This window comes from Cucurbita moschata, unplaced genomic scaffold (assembly GCF_002738365.1).
Source record: "Cucurbita moschata cultivar Rifu unplaced genomic scaffold, Cmos_1.0 Cmo_Scf00015, whole genome shotgun sequence".
Classification (NCBI taxonomy): Eukaryota; Viridiplantae; Streptophyta; class Magnoliopsida; order Cucurbitales; family Cucurbitaceae; genus Cucurbita; species Cucurbita moschata.
Genome location: NW_019268531.1, coordinates 2,413,357 through 2,439,419, shown reverse-complemented (window position 1 = coordinate 2,439,419; position 26,063 = coordinate 2,413,357). Strand labels below are relative to the sequence as shown.

At 36.0% G+C, this 26,063-nt stretch overlaps 6 protein-coding genes across 9 annotated transcripts; 3 read left to right on the top strand and 3 right to left on the bottom strand.

The window, feature by feature from the left end:
* The first annotated feature begins 351 nt into the window (after positions 1–351).
* Positions 352–4,135, top strand: LOC111453627 (fumarylacetoacetase-like). 2 transcript variants are annotated; one of them, XM_023094794.1, is made up of 14 exons: positions 379–611; positions 979–1,057; positions 1,268–1,326; positions 1,410–1,534; positions 1,628–1,702; positions 2,090–2,165; positions 2,291–2,390; positions 2,465–2,524; positions 2,715–2,785; positions 2,931–2,993; positions 3,232–3,296; positions 3,583–3,679; positions 3,814–3,942; positions 4,035–4,135. In XM_023094794.1, exons 1-14 carry the CDS (start codon positions 408–410, stop codon positions 4,095–4,097), a joined length of 1,266 nt encoding a protein of 421 aa, XP_022950562.1. In that variant the 5' UTR covers positions 379–407; the 3' UTR covers positions 4,098–4,135. The 2 variants fall into 2 exon arrangements, with proteins under 2 accessions (XP_022950563.1, XP_022950562.1); XM_023094795.1 differs by lacking the exon at positions 4,035–4,135 and having other exon boundaries at positions 352–611; positions 3,583–3,730; positions 3,814–3,883.
* Positions 4,136–4,245: 110 nt separating this feature from the next.
* On the bottom strand, positions 4,246–18,071 carry LOC111453629 (rho GDP-dissociation inhibitor 1-like). 2 transcript variants are annotated; one of them, XM_023094799.1, is made up of 6 exons: positions 18,060–18,071; positions 5,277–5,620; positions 5,124–5,190; positions 4,815–5,033; positions 4,596–4,720; positions 4,246–4,499 (listed from the first exon to the last, which is right to left on the bottom strand). In XM_023094799.1, exons 2-6 carry the CDS (start codon positions 5,520–5,522, stop codon positions 4,422–4,424), a joined length of 735 nt encoding a protein of 244 aa, XP_022950567.1. In that variant the 5' UTR covers positions 5,523–5,620; positions 18,060–18,071; the 3' UTR covers positions 4,246–4,421. The 2 variants fall into 2 exon arrangements, with proteins under 2 accessions (XP_022950567.1, XP_022950568.1); XM_023094800.1 differs by lacking the exon at positions 18,060–18,071 and having other exon boundaries at positions 5,277–5,375; positions 5,406–5,913.
* On the bottom strand, positions 6,562–8,687 carry LOC111453631. The gene is made up of 3 exons (XM_023094802.1): positions 8,344–8,687; positions 7,117–7,335; positions 6,562–7,018 (listed from the first exon to the last, which is right to left on the bottom strand). The coding sequence occupies exons 1-3, from the start codon at positions 8,533–8,535 to the stop codon at positions 6,797–6,799; spliced, it is 633 nt and encodes a 210-aa protein (XP_022950570.1). The 5' UTR covers positions 8,536–8,687; the 3' UTR covers positions 6,562–6,796.
* On the top strand, positions 12,638–13,670 carry LOC111453630 (major latex allergen Hev b 5-like). Its single transcript, XM_023094801.1, has 2 exons — positions 12,638–12,782; positions 13,009–13,670. The coding sequence occupies exons 1-2, from the start codon at positions 12,768–12,770 to the stop codon at positions 13,459–13,461; spliced, it is 468 nt and encodes a 155-aa protein (XP_022950569.1). The 5' UTR covers positions 12,638–12,767; the 3' UTR covers positions 13,462–13,670.
* On the bottom strand, positions 14,080–20,830 carry LOC111453624 (E3 ubiquitin-protein ligase UPL5-like). Its single transcript, XM_023094790.1, has 3 exons — positions 18,736–20,830; positions 14,827–15,416; positions 14,080–14,615 (listed from the first exon to the last, which is right to left on the bottom strand). Exons 1-3 carry the CDS (start codon positions 20,630–20,632, stop codon positions 14,352–14,354), a joined length of 2,751 nt encoding a protein of 916 aa, XP_022950558.1. The 5' UTR covers positions 20,633–20,830; the 3' UTR covers positions 14,080–14,351.
* A 233-nt stretch (positions 20,831–21,063) lies between these two features.
* Positions 21,064–23,739, top strand: LOC111453628 (inositol monophosphatase 1-like). Of its 2 annotated transcripts, none has more exons than XM_023094798.1 (11): positions 21,064–21,203; positions 21,343–21,398; positions 21,508–21,558; positions 21,646–21,726; positions 21,815–21,918; positions 22,002–22,086; positions 22,262–22,316; positions 22,798–22,841; positions 22,986–23,054; positions 23,144–23,301; positions 23,397–23,739. In XM_023094798.1, exons 1-11 carry the CDS (start codon positions 21,191–21,193, stop codon positions 23,488–23,490), a joined length of 810 nt encoding a protein of 269 aa, XP_022950566.1. In that variant the 5' UTR covers positions 21,064–21,190; the 3' UTR covers positions 23,491–23,739. The 2 variants fall into 2 exon arrangements, with proteins under 2 accessions (XP_022950566.1, XP_022950565.1); XM_023094797.1 differs by having other exon boundaries at positions 21,071–21,207.
* Positions 23,740–26,063: the final 2,324 nt, after the last annotated feature.

Sequence of the window (26,063 nt, the reverse complement as noted above, 5' to 3'; positions counted from 1 at the left end):
TTGTCAAATATAAAACTCAAATCAAGGGATCAAATGTCACTGTCAAAATTGTCAAGACAATACATTATCTAAAAGTACCGTCAAATTCTAAACCAGTATAATGCTTCTGTTTTGTATTAACCAATCTTTTTTTACCGCCAAATTGAGCGTGTTATTCCATGGGATTTTTTTTTACCGTTATTTACATAAACTTACACCAACCACGGTAAAAATTGGAGTAAAAATGTACGATGTACGCCGTGGACGCGAAATTGTCAACTATTAAAATAATGAACTTAAAAGAAGAATTTTTTATTAATTTTATTGGCCATTGTATCCCGCGTTCTATAAATAGAGTTGCAGTCCTCACTCTGTTCCGTCTCTTTCTGTTTTATCTGTCTCGCGCTAAAATCACTGATATCAGGGACATGGCACTGAAGTCTTTCATCGAAGTTCAACCGGATTCTCACTTCTCCATTCAGAATCTCCCCTACGGAGTATTCAAGACTGCACCTGATTCGGTTCAGCGACCTTGTGTGGCTATTGGTGAGTACCTGTTGAACCTCGCTGAGATCGCCGCCGCAGGCCTTTTCGACGGTTCTCTCCTCAAGGACTCTGACTGTTTTGATCAGGTATGTTAAAGGTGAACGGCTTCATTGCGATCTTTAATGTGCGTTATTTACCCCCGCCGGTTTGTCGTTCTTGAGGATGTAAATTTGATAAAAGACATCGGGATCATGACTACAATCTGTAGTTGTATTTTTTCTTGAAATGCGGATTGATGGAAATTCATCGATCAACTAAGTAATAAGTCTACGGTAGAGGTCGATGCGTAATTGTGTATGTTAAATTACTCGTGTCGTAAATGTGTATGTTCAAGTATTTGTTGAAATGCCGGTTGATGGAATTTTTTACTACGTCATTCTTTCCTATTCTCTTTTTGTTTCCCCTGGAAAAATTAGCAATCAAGAGGCCTGATCTTTTTAAATTTCGGCGTAGCCTAATCTAAACAAGTTTCTGTCTCTGGGACGGCCTGCTTGGAAGGAAGCTCGTGCGACGCTTCAAAAACTGTTATCATGTATGCTTACTATAACTTTTATAATCAAGTTCTTGAGTCAATATGAGTGCAAATTTCCCAAGAAAATTAAAATTATATTGGTAGGATGAAGTATAAAAATTCAAGGTTTTATTATTTGCATGCTCATTGTTTCTTCCCTGGTAGATAAGTTTCACGTGCATTAACATTCTTATCAAATCAATGGAAAGAACTGGTTTTCTTTTGGTGCAGCTACTGAACCAGCCTTGCGTGACAATGAAGCTTTAAGGTCGAGGTCACTTATTCAACTGGTATTGCTATGCAAAAGTCAGAATGTTCAACTTCCTTCCACATCTCTTATCATCTAATGTCAATAAGATGTCTACGTTTTCAGAGAAAAGTTGCAATGGTTGTTCCCGTGGCCATTCAGGACTACACGGACTTCTTTTCGTCTATGCATCTTCCAGACAATTCCAGAGCTGCATCTTGTGAATCTCCAAACAAAATTCTTCCCAATCGGTTTGTGGATACAAAATGTGTAGCAATTAAACCCTTCGAAGTCTCTTTTCTTTTTAAGTTCTGAAAGTTGAAAACCCTAAGTTCTATATATAGGTTCCACCTTCCAATTGCATATCATGGACGTGCATCATCTATTGTCATCTCAGGGACAGACATTGTTCGACCTCGGTATGGTTTTTTTTTTTTTTTTTTTTTTTTTTCCCTTCTTTTGATCGGTAGTTTTTTAGTATCAGAGTAAAGAAAATGTAAAATGAGATAGAACGAAATAAAGGTGCTTAGCTATATGCCAATCTTTTGCCAACCATTCTCTGAAAACTTGACTGGGGATTTCAATATGATGGCATTGGATGTCATCCATTTCAATTTTAATAGGCTTATTTATCTTACTGTCACGATTTGTTCTTGCACATTTCCTTTGTACGTTTAACGGGCACTCGTACACTCTTGGTTATTGCTGTTTTAATTCTATGCTCCCATTCTTTCTAGCAAATGGGTTCATTCTTGAAGTAGCTGGCTGTTATCTTAGGATTTTTCTCATGTATTTACCTTCTTCAGAGGCCAGAGCGCTCCAATCGTAAACTCTCCACCACACTTTGGTCCTTCCGCCAAGATGGACTTTGAGCTGGAAATGGTGAGAATCCTGAACTCAGATGCGCATGCAGATTTTTAACAAAATTTTGGTTGTGTTATAGGTCATGTTATGTTGTTCTACTTCTTTATGGGTACAATTTTGACATCTGACACTAAATGTTACAGGCTGCTGTTGTTGGTACTGGAAATGAGTTGGGAAAGCCTGTAGATATACATAAAGCAGAAGATCATATTTTTGGCCTGGTGCTGATGAATGATTGGAGTGGTAAGAATGCTGTGCTAATTTTAAAATTTCTGCTAGCATGCTTGGTCAATGTCGGATACTTCGTCTTTTCACAGCCAGAGACATTCAGGGATGGGAATCTGTTCCTCTAGGGCCCTTTCTTGGGAAGAGTTTCGGTAAGTACAAACATTTTACCTTTTTCTTCTCGTCTTTTGTTCTAGGAGCTTGAGGTAGAACTTATACCATTGCATTTACTGGCTAGAGATTGTAGTTTGCGTAACCTTTGTTAGAACTCTTAACTCGCTATCTCTCTGTTAATGTTTTTAGGGACCTTACCCCTGTTTTCCTACATGATGTTTGTTTTAGGTACTACAATATCCCCATGGATTGTTACACTAGAAGCCTTAGAGCCTTTCAAATGTGATTCTCCAATACAGGTACAACCAGACCATAGCATCCCTTTTCTTTTTCTTTTCGTTTTTTTACTTTTCTAAAAAAAAACTAGTAACGCCATTGTTGCCCCTGTTGTATGTTATGTGAAAACGCTCGAACAAGTTAAATGATTTGTGCCTTTTGTTGTAGGACCCACCTCCATTGCCATATCTAGCCGAAAAGACATCCCAGAACTATGACATCTCAATGGAGGTACTTAATTTAGCTTATATAAATCCATTATACAGCATTGTAGCTCATGTTTTTTTTTTTTTTTTTTTTTTCCCTTCCTTTTACTACATTATTGCTTAGTACATCTTTTTTATAAAATCCAGTATTTTGTTTTTCTCCCTTGCCATTTTATTTGTCTCATGCAAAATTTATCAGGCTCTTAGCAACAGAATGTAGTTTCTTGCTTGACATAGTGATGAATATATCTGCCTATTGCCAGGTTCTACTTCGGCCAGTTGGCCAACAAGATACACAAGTGCTAACAAGAACTAATTCTAAGCATTTGTAAGGAGGCACTACAACTCTTTCCATGTTATATTTAAATCCTATGTGATGGCCATTCCTTTCCCTCCTTCCTAAACCGTGGATCAGTAGATCTTTCATATGCTAAAAACCAGGTGCCAGTGCCAGTCACCTTTAACATGTTTCATGTCCAGCAGTACATTAACTCTTTTCACATTGTAATTATCATGGATTTTTACTTTCTCAGTTGTCCACTTTCCATTAAGCAAGTTTTCTGTGATGCTTCTCTATCTTTCCTCGATTTACTCCCTCCTTTCGCAATGTGTAGGTATTGGACGCTGCCTCAACTGTTTGCACACCATACTATCAATGGCTGCAACTTGCAGCCAGGTGATCTCCTGGGGACTGGCATCCTAAGTGGACCTGTATGACTTCTACTCAAGATTCGTTTTGCAGTTTTGTGCAATTCCATGAGGGTGTGTGTGTGTATGTGTTTTCCCCTTAAATAAAATGGTCTCAAAATTTTGAATTCGTGTTCCTCGCTTTGATTTGGACACAGGAACAAGAATCTTTTTCCTGCTTGCTGGAGTTAACATGGAGTGGACAAAAGCCAATGGTGTTATCACATGGGATATCTCGTATGTTTCTAGAAGATGGAGATGAAATCATTATTACCGGTCAATCCAAGGTTTTTCGTTTTTTCATCATATTTGTCTTCTTACCATATTGAAATGTTAGTATATTCAATTTGAGAAATTGAAATGTTTAATTTTATTGCAGGGAAATGGATACACTGTTGGGTTCGGGACATGCGCCGGAATGATTGTTCCTTCGCCTCCTTAAGAAGCTGGATATGCTTTGCTCTTGTAATAAAATCCGTATAAGCTGTAAGCAACTGGAAAACAACCTGATGTTGTTCATCGTTAAATAAATGTGTTCTTGATTGATCATGCAAACCTTTCCGTTCTTAATTGCCTTTGAGAAAAAGAGAAGAGAAAAGGGTTGAGGCCATCAGTCTCATTGCACGTACATGAAAGAATGAAGAGACAAAAGAAACAGAGTACATGAAATATTTGGACACTGAAACCAAATTTATGCGGTTCAAAAGAGACATTGATCAAATGCTGCAAAACCAATCATTAAGAGAGAGAATCAATCCTGTTGCTTTTAAGATGATTGCCAATCTTTCTTGATATCAAATGTGTACTTGATTTCCAGGTAGCACTTGTTGTCATCATCAACAAACTGCAAGCAAGCCCACACAAACAAACAAACAAACTTCTCATCCATTTAAGGACTAAAACGGCCATTTCTTGAGACTAAAACACCAAGTTGAATTACCTTGGTTTTGGCCGAATATGATCCTCGAGCAAAAATGCCAGATGGGGTTGTATCTTCTGGGATTTCGTGTGTGTAAGGTTCTTCCTGAGGACTGAAAGTTCCCAGCATTTCTTTTGAGCTATCGACTGTTTTGTAGAGATTTTAAACACCAAAAATGGCTTGAGTCTTTGATGAGAGAGATACTAAAGAGTTGAGAAAGAAGATATCTATCTAATCTACCTTTGACACCAGTTTTCCAGACTGTGTTGGCGTATTTCAGACCTGCAACAATGTTATTGCTAACTTTGAAGGTGAAGATCAAGCTGTAACGGCTGCCTTCTTTCAATGTAAACCATGACCCTTTTGGATTCCCACTCTCAGGAACTTGTAGAACAATGTCTGCCCTTCCTGGGCTTCTAATCGCTAGGCTAAGAATCTTCACCTCTGGTTCCAAAGTTTCTGTTTTTTTTTTTTTTTTTTAGCATTAGTTTACGATATGATGGTTGACTGTATGACTGAAAGCTAATAAGAAAAGGTTTACAGAATTACCTCCAACAGCTGAAATATCCACACTCCCTAGAAGCTGTTCCTTCCACCTCCTCAGGCTTTCGTCATCCTAAGAGAAACCATTTTGGAAGCATTAGAAATTGAGCATGAATAGAATTGCTTCGACCCATAAAAGGAGAATGAAAAAGATCGGACCTTATCTTTCTCAAATTGTTGTTTCAGCGTACACTGAGGACCCAACTCAATCTTCCTTCCCTCTTCATCTTCATCATCCTCTGCTGCTGCTGCTGCTGCTGCTGCTGCTGCTGCTGCTGCTGCTGCTGCACATATAAAACCCTCACTCCTTTTTCTACTTTCATCCCAACCTTCATATTCTTCAACTCCAACTATTTTCTTGGTCTCAGGACAACCATTTCCGTCTTCATTGTTGTCAAGACCCATTTCGCTTCAATGCCCGGAGAAGTCAAAAGACCATCCACTATATGGTTTGAGGACAAAGAAGAAGGAAACAAAACGACCCAATTGGTAGACAAAAGAAGCTAAGAAAATGAAATGGAGAAACCCACACAAGGATAAGCCTGGAAATTAGAAAGAAAAAGAAAGGGATGAATGAAACGTGAAGAGAAATGGTCGTCTGGTGATGCTAAAAATAACAAATGCGAGTATGGGGAGATCGTGCAGGTCACTTACAGGTCACAGGGGATTCCAGGGTGTTTCTTTTTTAAAAGAAACCAAATTCAGCTCATCGAAGAAGAAGAAGAAGATGATGATGATGATGATGAAATGAGTGGAACAATTTGACCTCGTCTTCCGGAGAAGATTCCTTCAAATCATTGGTTTTCATTGGAAATACAATCTTCATGTTCTTATATCTTCTGCTGTTCTTTCTGAAATTTACGATTTGTTGACTCTTAGTTACCTCAACTCCTAAAACATTGAAACCGATAGCTCATTCCAGGCTTAGCTGGTTCTTCACCTTTTTTTCTTTTTTTTTTTTTCTTTTGAGAAATTCTTAGTGTGAAATTTCAATTTCATCCATTTGAACAAGTGGTGGAACATAAACCGTACCTTTAATAAATTTTGCAATTAATTGGGTAGTTCCTAAGTTTTCGTATCCTTCTAGATCTTCAACTTTGATTTTTGTTGTAAATGTAAGTAAATTCCTCGTCTTGGGAAATGAAACATTTCTCGTAGAAACCTCTTCCTAATAGGAGTGTTTTAAAACTGTGAGGCTAACAACCATACGTAACGGGCTAAAACAGACAATATCGACTAGTGGTGAGCTTGGACTGTTACAAATGCTATTAGAGTCAGACATCGAGCGATTTGTCGACGAGGATGTTAGTCCCCAAGGGAGTAGATTGTGAGATCTCACATCAATTCAAGAGAGGAACGAACCATTCTTTCTAAGAGTGTAGAAACCTCTTCGTATCTTATTTGTTGAATTGCACCAGAATCATGGCTGTTATCGGTAAACAACTAAACCAAACATGTATGATTATATAAAGAAATGAAAATTATAACAAGGTTTAAAGAGTAATTATGTAGCTCAAACCTTTCTCTTTTGGGGTTGTTTTTGATGAAGGGAACAAACTCAAACATCCAGTTTGAAAGGATTAACTCTGAAGATTCAAAGGAATCGACATGAAAAAGAAAAACTAAATCTAGGAGCCAAACATTTTTCCATAAAGATCAAAAGTAACTGGGAAGAAAGATCAATCGTTCCTCCATTTCCTTGCAACTCTGTCTTTAGCAGAGACATGGCCCGAGACGTCTTCGTTTGAAATCTCGTCAAACTCGGCATCATTACTTGAAGGGTTCTTTCTCAAAATCTTTGAAGTAACCAAAGTCAATCCATTTCTTGTTCCTCGCAAAGCATACAGCAATGGATTGATAATAACAGCAACCAACATTCCACCTTTCGCAACTATGAGATACTTTTATTGAAAATTTGCACCAGTGTGGGATGAGAGATTAGTTAGATTGCAACCAATACTATAGCCAGAATCTAAGATGGGTAAAGGAAAGTACTCACCATGACAATTATACCTAAAACAGCAAGACTAGTCTGTTGTGCTTCGGGCCAGAATTGGTCATCGGACCAACCGAACCACCCGCCTGATCCGAACCAACCTCCTCGTCCACCACCTCCGTCACCAGCCATCTCCTCTCTTTTCTTTATTTCATTGTTCCATTTCTCAAATTCATTTTTCTTTCCCCCAAGTGCACTTTCTAATGCCTTCCTTGCTTGTTCCTGCTATCAACAAAGAGAACGGCTAATTTTGAGCAAGATTTTCTTTTGTTCCAACTCCCAAACACACTTTGTTGGGCCCAATAATGAAGAATAATGCACCGCAAGTTTGTGAATGGATAGTCATTTATGATTGAAACAGATAGAAACAAGTTGAAGTCCTCTCTCAAACAGGATTAGAACAATTCATACTTCAATTTTTCAGCAGCCAGTCATCTAGATTTGTTGGCCCTTTTATTTTTTTCTCGTTTGGACGAAATTTATATACAATTGGAAGGCCAACAACAGGGATTGTTAAGAATCACGAACCTCCATTGTGATATGATAGTGTCCACTTTGAGCTTCTCGGAGATTTGCTTTTGGTTTCCTCAAAAGGCCTCATATCAAATACTAATGGAGATGTATTTCTTACTTATAAATCCATGTTCAATCCTTAGTTAACTAATGTGGGACGCGGATAATATAACCACAATTCTTCTGGACATTACATAGATCATAAAACCATCAAAATCCCCCCTCCCACAACCAAAATACATCAGAAAATTTATAGGTTTCTTCGTAGAAAAGCTTATCTTTATGGTCTTCTAAGTTGAAGAATTCAAGTATAAGAAGATCAGTATCCACTAAAGTTTTCTAATAAATGTACAAATAGCTAGCAATACCGAGCAAAGCTATCCAACCAGTGTTCATCACTTGATGCTTGTTAAGGAATAATGGGTATTAAATTCCTACTCCAACTCATCCCCATCTCCCATCCTACCTCTGAACTAATTACCCAAACAGTGTTCTATCTGTTTCTCAAAATTTCCCCCAAAAAGTAAGCCACAGAATTCAAACCCACTGCACAAAGTTCCGCCACCCACTTCTCTTTCAAAAGAAGCTAAGCGGGAAATATCAATCCCAGGAGAAAATAACTATGTTCTTGACAACGAACACAACAGAAAAAAGAACAAGCTACAAATTCTAACCAGGGCAAGGTTGAAACAAACAAATAAAAGAAAAATTCAGCACCTCCCTTCGATTATCTGAGAAAAGGCAAGAGAATCTGCTGTTGCACTTGAGCTTGGACTGTAAAAGCGCCCATTCGTGCGTTGCGTTTCGAGGGCGGAGTAACGGGAGGCCGGAGCGAGTTGGGTCATCGGAAACGGAGGTCGATAGGGCGAGACTCCGAGATGAAGGGCTTAAATTGAGAACCTGAAGCATTGTTTTCGCATCTCCCGGCCGATAAACCCCGGCCTCTGCGCTTTGAATGTGATAGGCAGAGTGAGAGAAGCGACACGAGCGCTGGCCTTAGCCGCTGGGTTTTGGGTATTATTTTGCACTCGACAGAACTTTACGGTAACATATTAATGAAATATGACCCTATAATTTTACGGTATTAGTAAATTTTATTGCTTATTTTATTGCTTATTTTATAGATTTTGTAATTTTTTTTATAATATAATAGAAATGTCGATTCACTTTTTATATCAATATTAAACACATAAATTTGTAAAAATATAATAATTTTACGTATCGTACTAATGTTATATATTTTATAATTTTTTTTATAATATAATAAAAATGTTGATTCACTATGAAAATTAATATTAAAAAAATTAGTTCATAATATATTTTGAATAGATATAAAGGTAAAAGAAAAAAAAAAAAATCTACATATATAAATGTAAATTATAATTCTTTCTTATATTATTAAAGAGTAACTTAATGGGCAAAGATCTAATGGGCTTTTATACAGTTGATTAGGAATGGGCCTCATACAATATAGTTGAGCTGGGCCTTGGTACACTAAATTACAAGTAATTGTGTCATTTTCCTATAATGAAAAGTAATTTAACATAATATAAGGTATGTTTATGAATGATTGTCGATAAATAATATGTCAATCAATTAATCAAAATATTATAAGAAAAAAATAGTTATGTGTAAAAATATGTCGTATCTGATATAGTTTCTAATATTAAAAATTAATTCAAGTATAATTCAATAAATGAACGTAGATTATATTTTTTTAAAATGATGATTTAATATTCTCTCGTGGTGTCGTTAAATAATAAAAAAAATTAAAAAACATATTAAAAGTAAGATATTGATTAAGCTTTTCCATAAAGTCAGATTTAGACAAAAAGCCGTTGAGTTTTCGATAACTTACGTTGTTAAAGACTTCTCAGACAAATTAATTACACACAAAATTGTAATAAAAATAAAAATAAAAATAAATAAATAAACTACGCATATAAACGTGGTGGCACGTGGCAGCAACCACATAATGATCTGTGTTTCTCCTTTCCAAGTTGGACTCTCCTTTTGCCAACCTGGTCTGACGTGTTTACCTGCCGCCGATTACTATTTATCATTTTTAAATTATATGTAATAATACCTTCGTAACTTAATTTTTATGGTAATTAATTTTAACGAAAATATTCGACACAGTAATTGTCTCGCAGTAAATTGGAGGGGTAATTGTCCCCTAATTATTGTGTATGGGAAAAACATTACTAAATTAAAAAAAAAAAAGGTATATTTCTCTCATTTTCTTTATTTGAATTTTAAAAATATAAAAATTACGAATATTCAATTTTAATGAAAATAATTCATATATTATCATTTTTAATTATCCCGGGATATAAATGTGGGGACAAACATTTTAATAAATAAATAAAAAATGGTACTACACCACATGACTTAAGGCACGACTACATTAACATAATTTGGAGAATAATTAAGGTTTTTAATTATTTATTTCCACTGATGGGCCCCACAATCACAAAGGAGCCTGGGGAGAGTGGCCCCACGTCATCAACGCCTACGTGCAACCTAATCCCCTACATCCACTCATATTGTAATCCATCATCGGCATCTAATTTCAAAGTAGGTAATATTTCATTTTATTTATTAATTTGCAAATTTTATTATATTATTTAAGAGTTTTTAATTTTACTTCAAATACAAGTTTGAAAGGATCTTATTAAAATCTAGAAATCTACTTTATTAAATATTTTCCAAATAAATTTATAATTTTTCAATTAATTTGTAATTTAATAAAGATTATTTATAATAGTTAAAATCACTAAAAATATATATTTCTTATCTCACATATCTCTTATTAAAAATATTTGAAATTAAACTAAATATAATCATTTATTTAAATAATTTATTTATAAAAGATGGTTTAAATGGTAAGTTTAATTATAAATTTTTTTAAGTGAGTAACTATTTTGTCTTTAAAATTTTAAATAAAAATAATAAATCTATGAATTTTGGTTGGTACGTCAGTCATCGATAAGTAATTTTATATCTAATATTTATATGAATTTTAAATTGTGCATTTTATTAAATATTTAACGTTTTGAGTTCATTGGATATGATTGGTTAATTAAATTTAAATTTTTTAAAATGTCCATAAAATAAAAATTGTGAACACGAAATCAAAAGTTTTTTCAATATTAAAAATCTAAATAAATACAAGAAAGAAATTAGATAATAAACTTGTGCAACTTTAAAAAAGAAACAAAACGCCAGAGAAGTATGTCGTTCCATGCTAGGAATCTACACGTGGCTAAATATAATTGGAGCAGTAAGCGGCAGTACGCTAGTGGGTCCCGTGGAAAAGGAGATCATACACCGTCCAGCTGTCAATCAATCTTTTCGATATTATAATAATAATAAAAAGGAGGCAAGGCCAATGCATGATGGCACGCATTTTCAGTTGACCACTTGCCTTAATTCCAAATTGCTAAAATGTATTGAGATCCACCCTCTAATTCCCTCTATATTATTTTACCGTCCCCAATTTTCACCTTTTTCACAATTCCACCCCCCATAAGTTTCTTATTTACTCAAATTGCCCTTGTTAATCCCGACGATAATTCACAATTATTTTTAGATTTTGAGGCTTAAAATAATATGATTGGAAGAGTATAGAAGCACATAAATAGCCCTTTTATTTTATTTTGTAATATTTATTAATATTTAATTGATTAATATAAATTGTTTAAAAATACAAGATATAAGTAATGATGAATTAGCATTGGATCTGATATTTAGAAGCTTAATTTAGTGTAATATTATTAAAAAAAACCTTTGAAATTTTAAATTTTGTGTTTTCTATGGTTCTAAAAATCTGAACCCTTCAAATAAATAATTAATAACATAATAACTAAGAGTTCATGATTGTATTTTAATTATTTTACTTTTTATCATATTTAATATATAAGTAAAAAAATTTAATGGATAAAATTACAGCGCATCATAAATTACCGACGTGGATTATTAATAAAGGTTATATATATATATATATATATATATATATATTTTATCTTGTTTTGGTTTTGTTAAGTTGAGCAGATTAGTAAGATATGACGTGGCAAATTAAATGGTGGGTTTGTGGAGGTGGGGCCGGGGTCACGAGCGTCCAACCTGGAAAGCAATTGAGGAGGGCCCACCCAAAAGCAAAGGGCGGTTACGACCCTAAAAGGCGAAATCGCAAGGGACTGAATTCATGAAACCCAAATGGTGCCACGCCAGCAAGGTTCAGTGTCATGGGGTCCATCTCTGATGTTCATTCAACGGTCAAGATCGTATTTGGTGGGCCCGGGGCCCACGTAAGCCACCGGCCTACCTTCCCCTTTCCTATTTTTTGCCTCGTCAGCGACCACATCAATCACACACATCCATTATTTATTTCCTTTTCTATTCATCAACCTAATTAAATATCATTTATTATTTCAATATTTTCTCTTCAAACAACCCCCAACTTGCATGCTATGAGAAAATAGTAAAAAAAATATATTATCGATTAAAATATTAAATATTGAACCAAGAACGGTATTTATTCAAGTTTACCATTCTACTGAGGAACGTTTTGTTCCCCTCTCAAACTAATATAGAATCTCACAATTCACACCCTTTGTGAGCCCAACGTCTTCACTGGCACACTGTTCAGTGCTTGACTCTATTGAGAGTGTAGAAACCTTTCTCTAACATAAGTGTTTTAAGACTTTGAGAGGATAATATCTACCAGTAGTGGGCTTGAATTGTTACAAAAGCATTTTAAATAAATACGGGATACGGTTGGGGCAAATACATTTTGGATAAATACGTAGCATGTGAGATAGTTATATATTACTAAATGTGTATTATTGAGTGTTTTGAAAGGAAAATAAGGAGAGGTAGACAAAATTAATGTGATTCCAAAGAATGTCAGGTAAATGAGGTGGCAAAATTAGTAAGGATTATTTGGAGTCCTCATGGCTATTTTCCTCTTTTCCCCAACCTCATTATATTTTATTGTAATTCACCATTTTTCATACACCTATATAAACCCTCTCTCTCTGCTGCTTCTTTCCATCAACTCGCTCTCTCTCAGTATTTTAGTTTCTTCTAAGCTTAATTCTCTTCTTCGCTTCCATATTGCTTCTTCTTCCCTTTCCCAAATGGCCACCATTGAGGTAATTTCAAGCTTTTATAGCTTTCTCTCATGGCTTTAAGATCTTTTTTCTTGTTTTTCTTTTGGTATTCTAACAATGGCTGTATGAGTGTGATCATGTTGTTACTGATTTAATGATCTGTGGGTATTGGATCACATTCTCATATGAATATGATCATTGAAGGCTGTTTGAACATATTGTGTTTGAATGGCAATCCATAATGAATTGTGCGATCTGGGTGTGGCAGGTTGAATCAGCCCCCGTTGTATTGGCAGAGCCTGAGGCAGCTCCAGTGGTCCAAGCTGAGGAGAAAGTTGCAGAGGAGGCAGTGAGTGAAGCAGCCCCTGCAGAAGAGGCAAAGGAGGAGGAAGCTGCCTCTGAAGCTGTTGAGACAGAGGAACCAGCACCGGTCGCAGCCGAACCCGAGGTCGAAACCAAGGAAGTTGTGGTAGAGGAGGCAGTGGAGGCAGAGCCTGCAGCTGCTGCTGCTTCCGAGCCCGAAGCAGCGGCCGAGGCGGAAGAGAAGAAGGAAGAGACCAAAGAGGAAACAGAAGAGCCAGTGGTAGAGAAAAAAGAAGAAGAAGAAGAACCTCAGGAAGTGAAGGCTGAAGAGACTGTTGAAGAGAGCTCAGAAGCAGCAGCAGCAGCAGCAGCAGCAGCAGCACCAGCTGAGGAAGAGAAGCCAAAGGAAGAGGAATAAGGAGACAAGGCAATGGAGAAGGGTGGGCTTAAAAGTTAGTTTTATTTGGTGTCTCAGTGTTTGTTTTATGAATTAAAACACAGAGTTGGAATTTAAGGTTGCAAATATGGGATATGAAGCTCAGTCCCAGTAGAGTCGTTTCATTTGCTAGTCTGTGTGGTTGGGATATGTTGTTCTCTAGCTTTGAATAAAATCATATTTAAATCTTATATGGTGTTCTAAATTATCCTTCCCTCACAACATAACATTGTTTCCTTTGTTTCTTTCCTCTTTTATTCAACAACCAATCTAAATACACTTCAAATTGGTCAAACATTCATTCTAACTCAACATATATAAATTAAATCAATGCTTACTAAACTAAATATTGGAAGTTCAAAGATTTCTATTAAGGGACGGGTTTCTTAGACATAAACCTAAAATTCTAACCCTAAATTAGATGAACAAAAGGACCAAACTTGTTATCAAATTTCTCTGTCATGAGATCCTACGTTGGTTAGAGAGGGGAACGAAACATTCCTTATAAGGGTGTGAAAACTTCTCTCTAGTAGACACGTTTTAAAATCGTGAAGCTGAAGACGATATGTAACAGATCAAAGCAAACAATAGGGCATTTATAAACATGTACACAGCCTCGACCCAAAGAGTCAGTGCAGAGAACATTTTGCTTTTTTCTGTAGCATAGTTTTGGACATTGACAAAAGCAGAAATGACACTTTATTAACAGAACGACATCGAACAGTTAAAACGGAGTCAGATTCACAGAACACAAGTATGACATTTGTATCTATGGATTCTGTACAAGGCAAGAACAAAAATATGTGCAGACAACAGTATACCATAAATGTACTGGGACTGGAAGTCTGGAACACGAGCAAGCAAAAGGGGGGTTACCATGTACCAAAGCTACATCCAATGTGCTCTTGAGTGATAATTTCGAGGCGTCTTTTCATGATCGACTCGGAGGGATAAGGAGGGAAACACAACCGGAAAAAGCATGTATGAGAAGAGGGAAGATGATCGTATGGCGATGAAGACTTGTAAATGTACAGCTTTGAAGCCAAGCCATTGAAACCCTGGATTGGAAGGTATTTCACTGAGGTCCAGAAGAACAGAAGATTAACCCTCTGCTCCGGTGTCATTGCAGACACAATCTGCCATGAGAAGTAGGGAACTCATCATTAATAATCCATCGAAGTTTCATTTACTAGCTGCATATAAACGCAAGATGATACATTAATGCAAAAGCTTAAAAGGAATGTGATATGCAAACCAATTGTGAAGTTGTGAAAAGGAACAGCAGGCAAACCGTGCAAAACACTGAAGATAAAGCTACTACTAAAAACTAATTCTAGAAATGCATACCTTCCAGAACCAGGATATCTGAGGATCAGTTTCTTTGTAGCCACTGTATTCAGTGTGCGCCTTCCAATCTTCAACAGAGATTTGACTTTCACTCCCATATAGCATCCAATCAAGATCTTCAAGCTCTAGGCTTTGGAAAAAGCATTTGTGTGATCGTTTATCAGCAAGTACATCAGTAAAACCATTTGCAAAATATGATATCTGCTTAGAGACAGATTTCATGAAGCGGTTCTCTATGAGAAGCTGAACATATTCCTTACGATTCTTACTATTGACAACCATGTCTTTGCCTCCAGGACAAAGATCCACAACTTCTCTTGTCCCTAGCTCCTCGAAATCACTAGCAAATGTAAGTCCTAAAACATCTGAATCAACAAGCTCAGCGTCCATATCAAGAATCTGCTTACAGCTACCGTACAAGTAAGGATCAGCATCTCGTATATCTTCCAAGGAGATGCACATTCCAGCCAATTGCAAGAAAAAAACACGATCAAAGACAACACCTACTTGCACATTATGCATCAAAGCTAGTGCAATAACTCGGCCAGAAAAACTGAAATAACTGAGATGCATAGGGTCCACCTTCGAAACTGCAACATAGAATCATACATGTAAAGATATGAATAATTTGCGACTAATGTTTGCATCACACACAATTTATAAACAGCACCATAACTGAGTAAGGCACACTGCACTTGAGGATCTTAAAATCTCAGATGAGAATATGAATGCTAGTTCCCACATACATCAGCCTTAAAAATTACTTCCCACATACTTTATATTGCTGCATTAAAAGAGTTGCTCTTAATTCTTATCGAGTTTAGATTAGTAATTAACCAAAAATAGCTTTAAACTTCATATTCTTCAATTCTACTGGTAAATTACAAACTTCATTATCACAGGGAACAACAGATACTATCCAAGAACAGAGCAGTTAATTGGACAAGAGGCACTATCCAATACCAAAGCAGTTAAGTGGGGGTGGTAGAGCAGATCTTGAATCTGTCGATTTCTTTTTTTAGTAAAGAACCGAGCTTTCATTGAGAAAAAAATGAAATAATACAGGCACACAAAAAAATCAAGCCCACAAAAATGTCCAACCAATGGAAGGAGATCCAACCTAAAAAATAATTACAAAAACTTTCATGGACGACACCTACAGAGAAACATTTTCTTTTAATAAGAGACAACTTCATTGATGTTTGATATTTACGGAAGGGATGTTATCCATGATGTTTAAACAAAAAAAGGAAAATGAGGGATTTATGAGTATAGGAAGGTAATCAATATTGGAGAATTTACACCAAGATATAGCGAGGTAACCAGTATTATTGAAGAGTTTTGTATAAGCAAGGATCGAGAGGTATATTTCTGACATTTGTGGCAGTTTTTTTAGTAGTAAGCAAGGGTTGTGTGAGTCAGATAAGGCGATTGTGATCTTCCTTTCTATTATGAGGTTGATTAAAATTTGGTTGTTGGTCGGGTTTTTGGTGGGCGACGGAAGGTAGTTTCAATGAGGTTGAAGGTTGAAGAAACTTGTCCAACCTTTTCGTTCTTCGCCCACTGGAATAAAGAGCTCATTAAGAATACCATTTCCATGAAGCAGAGAGATTTCAGCAACAATACCCTTTTTGTTGGTGAGATTATCTATCCAAATGGTCTGTTCTAGAAAATATTTCTCCTTGAAGAACTTTTGGCTCAATCGAGCTGATAGTAGTACATGATATGATGTTTTTAGCCATTGAAAAAAAGAACGTTTCAATGACAAGGGGTCAAACATCACTAGGATTTGTCTACAACCCTCTAAAAGTTCTATTATTTCTCTAACCCCACAAACCCCATAACAAAGCACAAACTCCCCTTATTGCAAAAATCTCCGCCCCCTCAAAAAGGTGGATAAAGAAGAAACTTCTCAATCATCTCCCCAAGGTCTTTGTGTTTGGCAAGCTAAATGTTGAACACATCGAAAAAAGAGACTCCATACCATCCAAGTATAGTCGCAACTACACAATGAACAAGATCTGCCTCTGCCTTCTAACAAAGAATGCAATAAACAGGCCCAGCCAAAAAGGCATCTTTCTTGAAAGCCAATCTAAGGTATTACCCTTCCGTGGATGACCTCCAAACAAAGAATTAAACCTTGGAATTTTCACCTTCCACATAACCAAAAAAATGAACTCACCAATTAAACCTTAACAAAGAAGGGTTCAACAAATGCTAAAAGAACGAATAGGAAGAAAAAACACCGATGGGGTTACGACATCAAGAGTGAATATCCCTCTCCATGGCCTAAGCTCAAACTCTCCAATGATCAGATAACAAACAAAGGAACCAAACAACAAAGAGTTAAAGCTCCATGAAGGAATAAAATATTAGACACGAAACAACTTTTTACAGAGAACATATGATATAAATGGGAAAACGTAGAGCAAAAGGATCTATCCCACAACCACTTATCCTCCCACAAGTACATTCCTTCTCATTACCCACATAACATTGAATCATATCCAAAAAGGAAGGAAGCATATAAGAAATGTCTTTCTAAGAACTTCTATAAGTGCCTTTAATCCCACCCATTGCTCATTCGAACAAATGAGGACCGTTGTTACTCACAATAATCCTATGCCAAAGAATATTATACTCATCAAGGAAATGCCAGAGCCATTTGGTCAGCAACGGTTTGTTGCAAGTCAGGTTTCCCACAACCTAACAATTCCTCATTTGTGTGCTTCTCCCCTTTTAACCTCCTTCCCATAAAATATCCGACATAAGTTTCTCGACGGTGTTACAGATAGAACAAGGGCTCTAAAGAGAGAAAAAAAAAAATATAGGGAGGGATACCACTCACCGAATGAATGAGAATCAGTCTACTACTGTACGAAAAGAAGCTCCTTTTCCAAGTGGCAGATCTCTTTTTCGCCTCTTCAACAGAATCTCAAAAATGAATGGTTTTCACTCATAGAGTTTCACATCTTTCACTCTTTGCACAGTCAAACCTTTCAACCAATTTGATCTTTTGAAATCTTTCATTGGAAGGAGTTAGATAATTTACTTGCCTTTGGCAGTATCTTTGATCTTTTGGAATGAAATCATCCTATCTCTTCTCCAAAAAAAAAATCTTCCAACCAAGTTAATAAGTAATCACAATACCTAAGATCCTACAACTTTCCCACATAATCGATTTAGTTTGAGATTTACTAACTTGAATCTAAAAAGAGGGGTTCATGAGTTACATGAGGCAAAATTTCAGTCGTTTAGTTTTTGTAATTTATGCCCTTTCCACCATGTGAACAGTGCCTGAGAATCTGATTTCAGATCTCACAGCCACCAAAACTAATAAAATCTGTCCCTAAATCATTGTTTTGCCTCACTTCGCCTACCAACTCATCTTCCTCCAAAATTATCTTGCGATTAAATGTTGCCATAGATGCAGTGACAGAAAGGCTAAAAGCAAGCTGAGTACAATCAAATACTCTCTTCAATTAAATTTTTAAAAAAAGCAGTGAATGACATTAGAACTTGCTGGTGCACACAATTGATGAGGAATACACTTAATGATGCATCATGGAAAACTTTAATAATTTTCTTTATTTACCAAATGAACGATTAACCTACAGAGTCCACTGGTATGGTTGAAAGTATCAGTTTAATAAGCACTTGGTCTACCAGCCCTACCTAGCAAAATCAACTAAATAGCATCACTTCTATTTATTCATGCAAAATGAAATCCAAAAGCAACCTGCGTGGGAGGTTCCCCACTTGGTGTATGGGTAAGAAGTACTGTAACTTTATTAAAAGTGAAAAACATTTAGGCAACTTCTGTATTCATAATCATGGTTACTCGTTTACATTCAGAAGAACAAGTATCAAATAAAAACTACTATCAAAGGAACACGTCAGTAAGCTCACCAGGGTTGGGAAAGAACCTTCTTCGATCATTAGGACATGCAACAAAAAGGGCATTTTGTGGGTTAAAAATAGCCTTGCAGACCAGCAAAAACCACTCTCGCAAGACACCAGGGCCCGTAGCCTCCTCATTTTTGAATAGCACGAATAGTCCATGACGTAGAGCCTCAACACTCGCATTTGTGATGTACTCAAAAGATTCTTCCAATAATTGGGACCTATCAATCAGCATTTCCTGCAGTTCCTCATAATCCTCTGTTGGCTCAGGAAACATAAGCATTGACAGATGTCTTCTAGATTCAGAATTTATTACATCCTTGTGGCAAAGAATCCACGAATAATCATCAGCTCGCTTTGCAAATCTAATAATGAGCTCACAAATAGAAGATTTCCTTGGCCTCATGATTGCCCAAAATTCTTCTTTAAGACCCTGGAAAAGAAGGGAGATGTCATTCAATTCTTTTAGAATTGGAAGATACTGAGACCATCCTATGTAGGGGATTACACAGTTCCCCTTTCCTTTATCGGTCAAGAAAGCTTCCATTCCTTGAAGACATATATCCATCTGTTTCAACAAACTAAGATATATATTATGAAGAAATTCACCCTCTTCTCCATAAGAAGAATCCCTAAAGCCTCCCCTATCCAGTGGCACATTCTTGGAGCCATGAAAACTCAATTTCTCTGGAATTGCATTGCGTAAAGGAAGTAAAAATGCTGTAAAATCACTAATATCAGTCACAGAAGGCCCTGCACTTGTGGGAGACCGTATGCTTGAGGATAAGTCGATGGACAATTTATTGGCCAGTTCATTAACAAACGGAAAAAGCTCGGGCGTTTTGATGGGTCCCCAAACACTTTCTAAGCATCTCATCCCGCGACTATTGCCATCAGTTTCCAACAATGAGCCCAGTGTACTGCGGCATAAAACATATAAACTGTCCTCCGGAGTATCTCTCCTAAGCAAATTACAAAATTCTAATACTATAATCGCACAGCACTTTTTTAACGATTTGGGAACTGAATGACAAAGCAAATCCATAAAATGCTTAATCAAATTATCAGCACAATCTGTATTTCCTTTAATCGGAGACAAATAAAGCATCACTAGCGCTGCTGGGGCAGAAAGGGACAAGAAAACCTGGAGTTGCTTCATTGCCGGATCTAAGTCCGTTTGCGTAGCCAAACTTAAGAAATCGGTCATCAAGGTAGTGAGAATTTCCGAAGCAGAAAACACAACCTCCCCCCTATAAAGTCGTAGAACCAATGAAACCATGTCGTCAACAATCTGCCAAGCTTTCGGATGCTCCGTGCTCCTCATGCGACCAACTAATTGCAGCTCGGCATTGTTCTGTATCGAACACTCGCGTAGTGACTGTTCGTGCTGGAGTTGCCTTCCCCGATATATCAACCTCTGCTCAAAAACTGGTATGCGCGTAATAGATTGTATCCGCTCATGAAGCGACATCACTGTATCGTTAGTATTGGCGAGCATTACCATAGTATTCCCGACGGACATCGTTCGGACAAAAAATTGCAACTCGTGCGGAGAGAGAATGGGCTTTGGTGAGGTTTCTGCCGCCATAGAGGTCGAGGAATCATCAAAACCCCGATACTCAAAGTCGGAGCTAGTTCCTTCACCCAACCGGCCGTCAAAAGAGGAGTCGATCGCACTCGTTTCGTCTTTCTTCATTCTAATAGAAATTAAGTCAAACAACGGAGCGTCCTCGTCCTCGTCGTCAAGACTGGCAGCATAGTCATCTAACTTGCGCTTGGACGAGACGCAATGATGACGGTGACCCTGAGAGTTGTGGCGATTAAGCAGGCAGTGTTCGGCGTCGGCAGTACCGCTGTTGATGTGGACCCGTTCGACGGTGGCAGGAAATTCGGCGATAGACATTGAAGGTGGGCCACCACCACCAAGTAAAACAAAAGGCCGATCAACGTGAAAAGCCGGAGCACATAAATAGATAGAAGGCAGGTACGGCGGGCGGCGATCGGCGAAGGTGGGAGAGAACGTGAAGAATGAAAGGGGAAGAAAATTGAAATAGTTCACGTCGGAGTCGTCATCACCAACCACTGCGAAATTTCTGCAAATGGTAATAACACTTTCCTATTTAGAAGCCGATAATGCTCTGGTGCATCAGTTACACCGTAACTTCACTGTATCGAACATGGTTTATACAGCTGTACGGCCCTGATCTCTCCACTTTGCAGTTCAAGTTCATCCCCATAGAAATCCGACCGTCCGGATTTCAAGTTCCTTTTTAAATCAAAATTAAAATAGTAGTAATTAACATGTTTTTTTTTTTTTTTTTTTTTTTATTGAAGCCATAAATAAATGAGTGTGCTTAGGGTCTAAGCTACTTGGGCAACATGGATCAGATGAACGGATGAAAGATGCTACTTTTCTGATGCCATTTTTCAACTCCCTCCTTCCCTATTCCAGTAACCAACAATGTCTGATCATGGTGGGTAGGCTAATGAATCCCTCATTTGTCGTCTTGATTTCGCCTCGCAACTTCTCAATTTTTCCATTTCATTTCTATATTATGAACCCTAATCTCCCATTCTAATCATTTCTGCAAACAAAAAATCGTCTGATTTTAGGTTCGCTTCAAGAGTTCCTTGCCGCTGCTGTCGATGCTGCCAAGAAAGCCGGTCAGGTCAGTCTTTGTTCTTGCTTACGATCGTGTGCTCTTTTCGCTTTCCTAATCAATTTTTACTGTTGATTTTGGTTTTTCTCCGATTTTAATTTTATTTCGTTTCTTGTAGTTGATTCGTGAGAAATTCTACCTAACTAAACATGTCGTACACAAAGGAGAGGTACCGCTTTATTGTCGTCATTATCAGTGTCGAATTTGAATCCGTTTTTTGTTTATGGATTCTACTATGTTTTGTCTTGGAATACAGGTGGATTTGGTCACTGAAACTGACAAAGCTTGTGAAGATCTTGTATTTGGTCATCTCAAGCAGCGTTTTCCGTCGCACAAGGTAGAGTTTTAGTCAGTTTCTTCATGGGAAAGCCCTGTAATCTTGACTGGACTGTGACCTTATTTGGTTCAATCGTTCATTGTTTTAGTTTATTGGTGAAGAAACTACAGCTGCTAATGGTGCTGTAGAGCTGACTGATGAGCCCACATGGATAGTAGATCCCATCGATGGAACTACCAACTTTGTTCACGGGTGCTAATTTATCTATGCTCTGTGGTTATCCAATCTTATTTCTTGTTTATAAAAATCTCATTAACTGTCAAAAAAATTGTCAGGTTTCCCTTTGTTTGTGTCTCAATTGGTTTAACTATTGGCAAAGTTCCAACAGTTGGTGTTGTATTCAATCCAATCATTGATGAGGTGAGGAAATGTGTATGACTGTTAGAACAGTATAGTTTGGATTCTGCTTTATAATGTCTGAAACTTTACAATTATTTTGATTTTATCGTTGTACTTCTAATATTGGCTATCTTATCGGCTTTTATTGGCCAAAGTCATTTATAGTTCTATTCAATCGTGTCTGTATCATGTGTAGCTTTTTACTGGCATTCGTGGACAAGGGGCGTATCTCAATGAGAAAGCCATTAAAGGTGAGTTCATGTGATCTTTTAAGTTCTACCTTTCAAGCAAAAACACTAGGCATGGTTTGTAGTAGCCCAATCCATGGCTAGCAGATATTGTCTTCTTTGGGTTTTCCCTCTCGGACTTTCCCTCAAGGTTTTTAAAATGCGTTTGCTATGTCAAGGTTTCCACACATTTATATAGAATGTTTCGTTTTCCTCCCTAACTATTGTGAGATCCCACATCGATTGGAGAGAGGAACGAGTGCGAGCGAGAACGCTAGGTCCCAAAGGGGGTGGATTGTGAGATCCCACGTCGGTTGGGGAGGAGATCAAAACATTCTTTATAAGGGTATGAAAATCTCTCCTTAGCAGATGCGTTTTAAAAACTTAGAGGGGAAGCTCGAAAGAGAGCCCAAGATGGCAATAATATCTGCTGGGGCTTGGGCTGTTACATGGTTAGGTTTGTCGCATCACATCAAATTCTTAAATGAATTTCTACATACTGCAGTATCCTCCCAAGATGAACTAATGAAATCTCTTCTGGCAATTGAGGTAAAAGTCAGCATTCAAATCAAGATCTTATGGCACACTTCAAATTAAAGAGTGAAAACAGGGTTAAATCACGTATGGTTTTTAATAAACAAATTTGAATAACACGAAAAAACCAATCGTAACTGTTGAATGCTGGATGAACAGATTGCAGCAACACGTGACAAATCGTATATAGATGCTACTACTGGCAGAATCAATAGGCTTCTCTTTAAGGTGCATTTTTAAGCTCATTTGAAAGTTGACATCTTAGTTCAATCATTGGCTTTGGTTTATTATCATCAGTCTATCTATTATGCTTGTAGGCGAGATCTCTTAGGATAAGTGGATCATGTGCATTAAGTCTATGCGACATTGCGTATGGAAGAATCGATCTATTTTATATAAATGGCTATGGAGGTCCTTGGGACGTGGCTGCTGGCGCCGTGATCGTTACGGAAGCTGGAGGATTGGTTTATGACCCGTAAGTAATCACACGAAATTTCTCTTCATGCTATTGTTTGCTTTCTTCAGAGCTGAAAAGCTTGTTGTTTGTTTGTTTTGATGTTCTTGCTTCAGATCTGGTACAGAATTTGATATCACAGCAACGAGAGTTGCTTCCTCTAATCCACTTCTCAAGGAGGCATTTGTTGAAGCTTTGGCACATCCTTGATGAGAGTGTATCTTCAAGCATATAAGTCGAATCCGTGCAGAGTGGAAACGGGCTTGAGGAAAACAAGAGCCCAAGAGCCCAAGAGCCCAAGAGCCCAGTGGGCTTGAATAAATGGGCTGATGTTAATCCAAGTCCATTAGAACGGAAGAGAAGGAATTTAGGGGCTAGGAAGTGGGCTTTTGAATAAATTTTTTTTTTTTTCAAAATTCAAAAACATTATTAAAACGTTCTTGGGTATTTTATTTAATTTAAGATTTTGTTTCAATATGGAGGTTAATTAAAAATATATATTAAAAACAATAAATTATATTCCTTCACATAAATGTATGATGGATATTAAATAATTCTGGCTTAATTGAAGGGGGCTAGGTAGAGGTATGTGAGTTGGAGGTGGGCCCAAAAGCCAACCAAAAAGAATTATTATGGCTATTTTCAAAGAAAATATGTAGCAATTCCTTAGCCCATTTATTTAATTATGTCTTCAAATAAAAATACCAGTTTTTTTTTTTTAAATTAAGATAAAATATATCATTTTTTATTTGAATTAAATTTTATATTTTATTACTGTAATATGAAAAAGTGGGTGAGAAATTAAAGTTGATGGGAATAATGAAAATGAATGTTGAAGAAAAAATATGAAAAATTAAATGAGAAAAAAAAAAGGTGAGGTTGACTTTTTGGAAAAATAATTAAATGATAGTAGAAAGGAGGGTTCAACAACTCAGTATTAAATGAGAAAATTATTATTTTATGGGAATAAAAATAATTAGGTCCAAGAAGAGGAAGAAAAAGCAGAGCCCAGAATTACTTACCCACTTCACCGACTACTTTACCATTAAAATTAATTTAAAAAAGAAGAACAAAAAAAACTCTTTAATTTATATCCTTTTAAATTTTAAAAACTTAAAAATACCTTTGATTTAAATTTACTTTTTCAACTGGTATCTCGCCCAGAATCACACCCTTCTTCCTGCTTTATTATGGAAAGATTTCAGAATGCACATGTCACCTAGACATTTCACCCGAGAGATTAGTCAGGACAATTAACCTCCCTTTATCTTTTCCAGCCTCATTTAACCACTTAGCTCGGCATTTTGTGCTCGATTCTGGTTCAGGAAAGGATCTTATCTCTTTCCCATTTTAAAAATAGACATAAATTTTGAAAGATAATATCAATATCCTTAAATTTTTAAAAATAAAATTAAAAATATAGTTTATCTTCTAATTTTAACTCCCCCCAAATATCATTGTCTTTTATTTAATTTTTAATAAAGAGAGTTGCTTTTCCTTTTGAAATTGCCTTTTTCTTTTTCTTTTTCTTTTGTCCTTTATTATTTATCTTCATTTAGTCAAAAAGGAATAAAAATATAATTTTATGGCTCAATAAATAAATAAATAAATAAATAAATAAAAGCCTAGTTGATATTTAAAACACATTAAAATTACTTCTAGAAGTAAATGGACCAAAGTTCGAATCAAATCCAGGACTTCTGGAAGCATCCATTTAATTTTAATATATTTGATGGTTTGCCTAACCAACCAGTCCAACACTATGGTCAATTGGAGTTAAAAAGTAAAGAAACAAAATAATTTAACATTTTAAGCAAACCCATAAAATATTGTCACGTATGCACATGGTTGCTTATTAAAATCTTATATAATATATGCCCAAATTCATATCTAATCATTGTGAGCAGTGGACTCCAAAACTTAGTATTCTGGATTTTTCACTAAACTTTATATTAAAAAAATGCATCTTTTTATAAATGAAATCACCAAACTTTATGGGTCTCATAATTGAATCCGTGTGGTGTAAATTCAAATTTCATAATCAATCCTTTTTACCTAAACTCTCACACTACATTACTTCCTCATAGGCTTTCTTTTTTAGTGCTAAAAGAGTGTGTTCATATTAACTTTATATGATAAATTAATTAAAAAATTATGTGATTTGTCTAAAAAAAAAAAAATCTTTAAAATACATTTTCCCTAATTTTAGGTAGAAATCATTAATATTTTGTTTAAAAAAATAAAATAAAAATACTACTAAATTTTTTTTCGCTAATATCTTAAAAAAAATTAAAACTTGAAAATACCTTTAAACTTTAATATATATATATATATATATTCCGACCGTTATTTGATGTTTTAAAAATATTTATAAAAAAGTTTGAAAATAATTTATAAGTTTTCGGTAATAAAATTTTAATTTTTTTTTATAAAAGTAAAACTTATTAATATTAATTTTAAAATTATGGTTTTTTTAAAAATATAGTGTTAAGATAGTGATATTTTTAAATTTTTTTTTAGTAAATTAAACTTATAAACCTTATTTCGATTTATTTGTGGTTATTATTACTCGTTTAAAAAAAAACTAAATTTTATAATTTTATAAAAAGTCTTAAAAATTGTAAATTTGTTTTTAAAAAAAGTCTTTTTTTTTTTAAATAAAATTTTTAATTTAAAAAAGTTATAAATATTTATTTTACATACATGATTCAAGAATGGGAGCAAACAAAATCTGAATCCACGTTGATTAATTAGAAAAGTGTCCTAATCACCGTACAATTAGA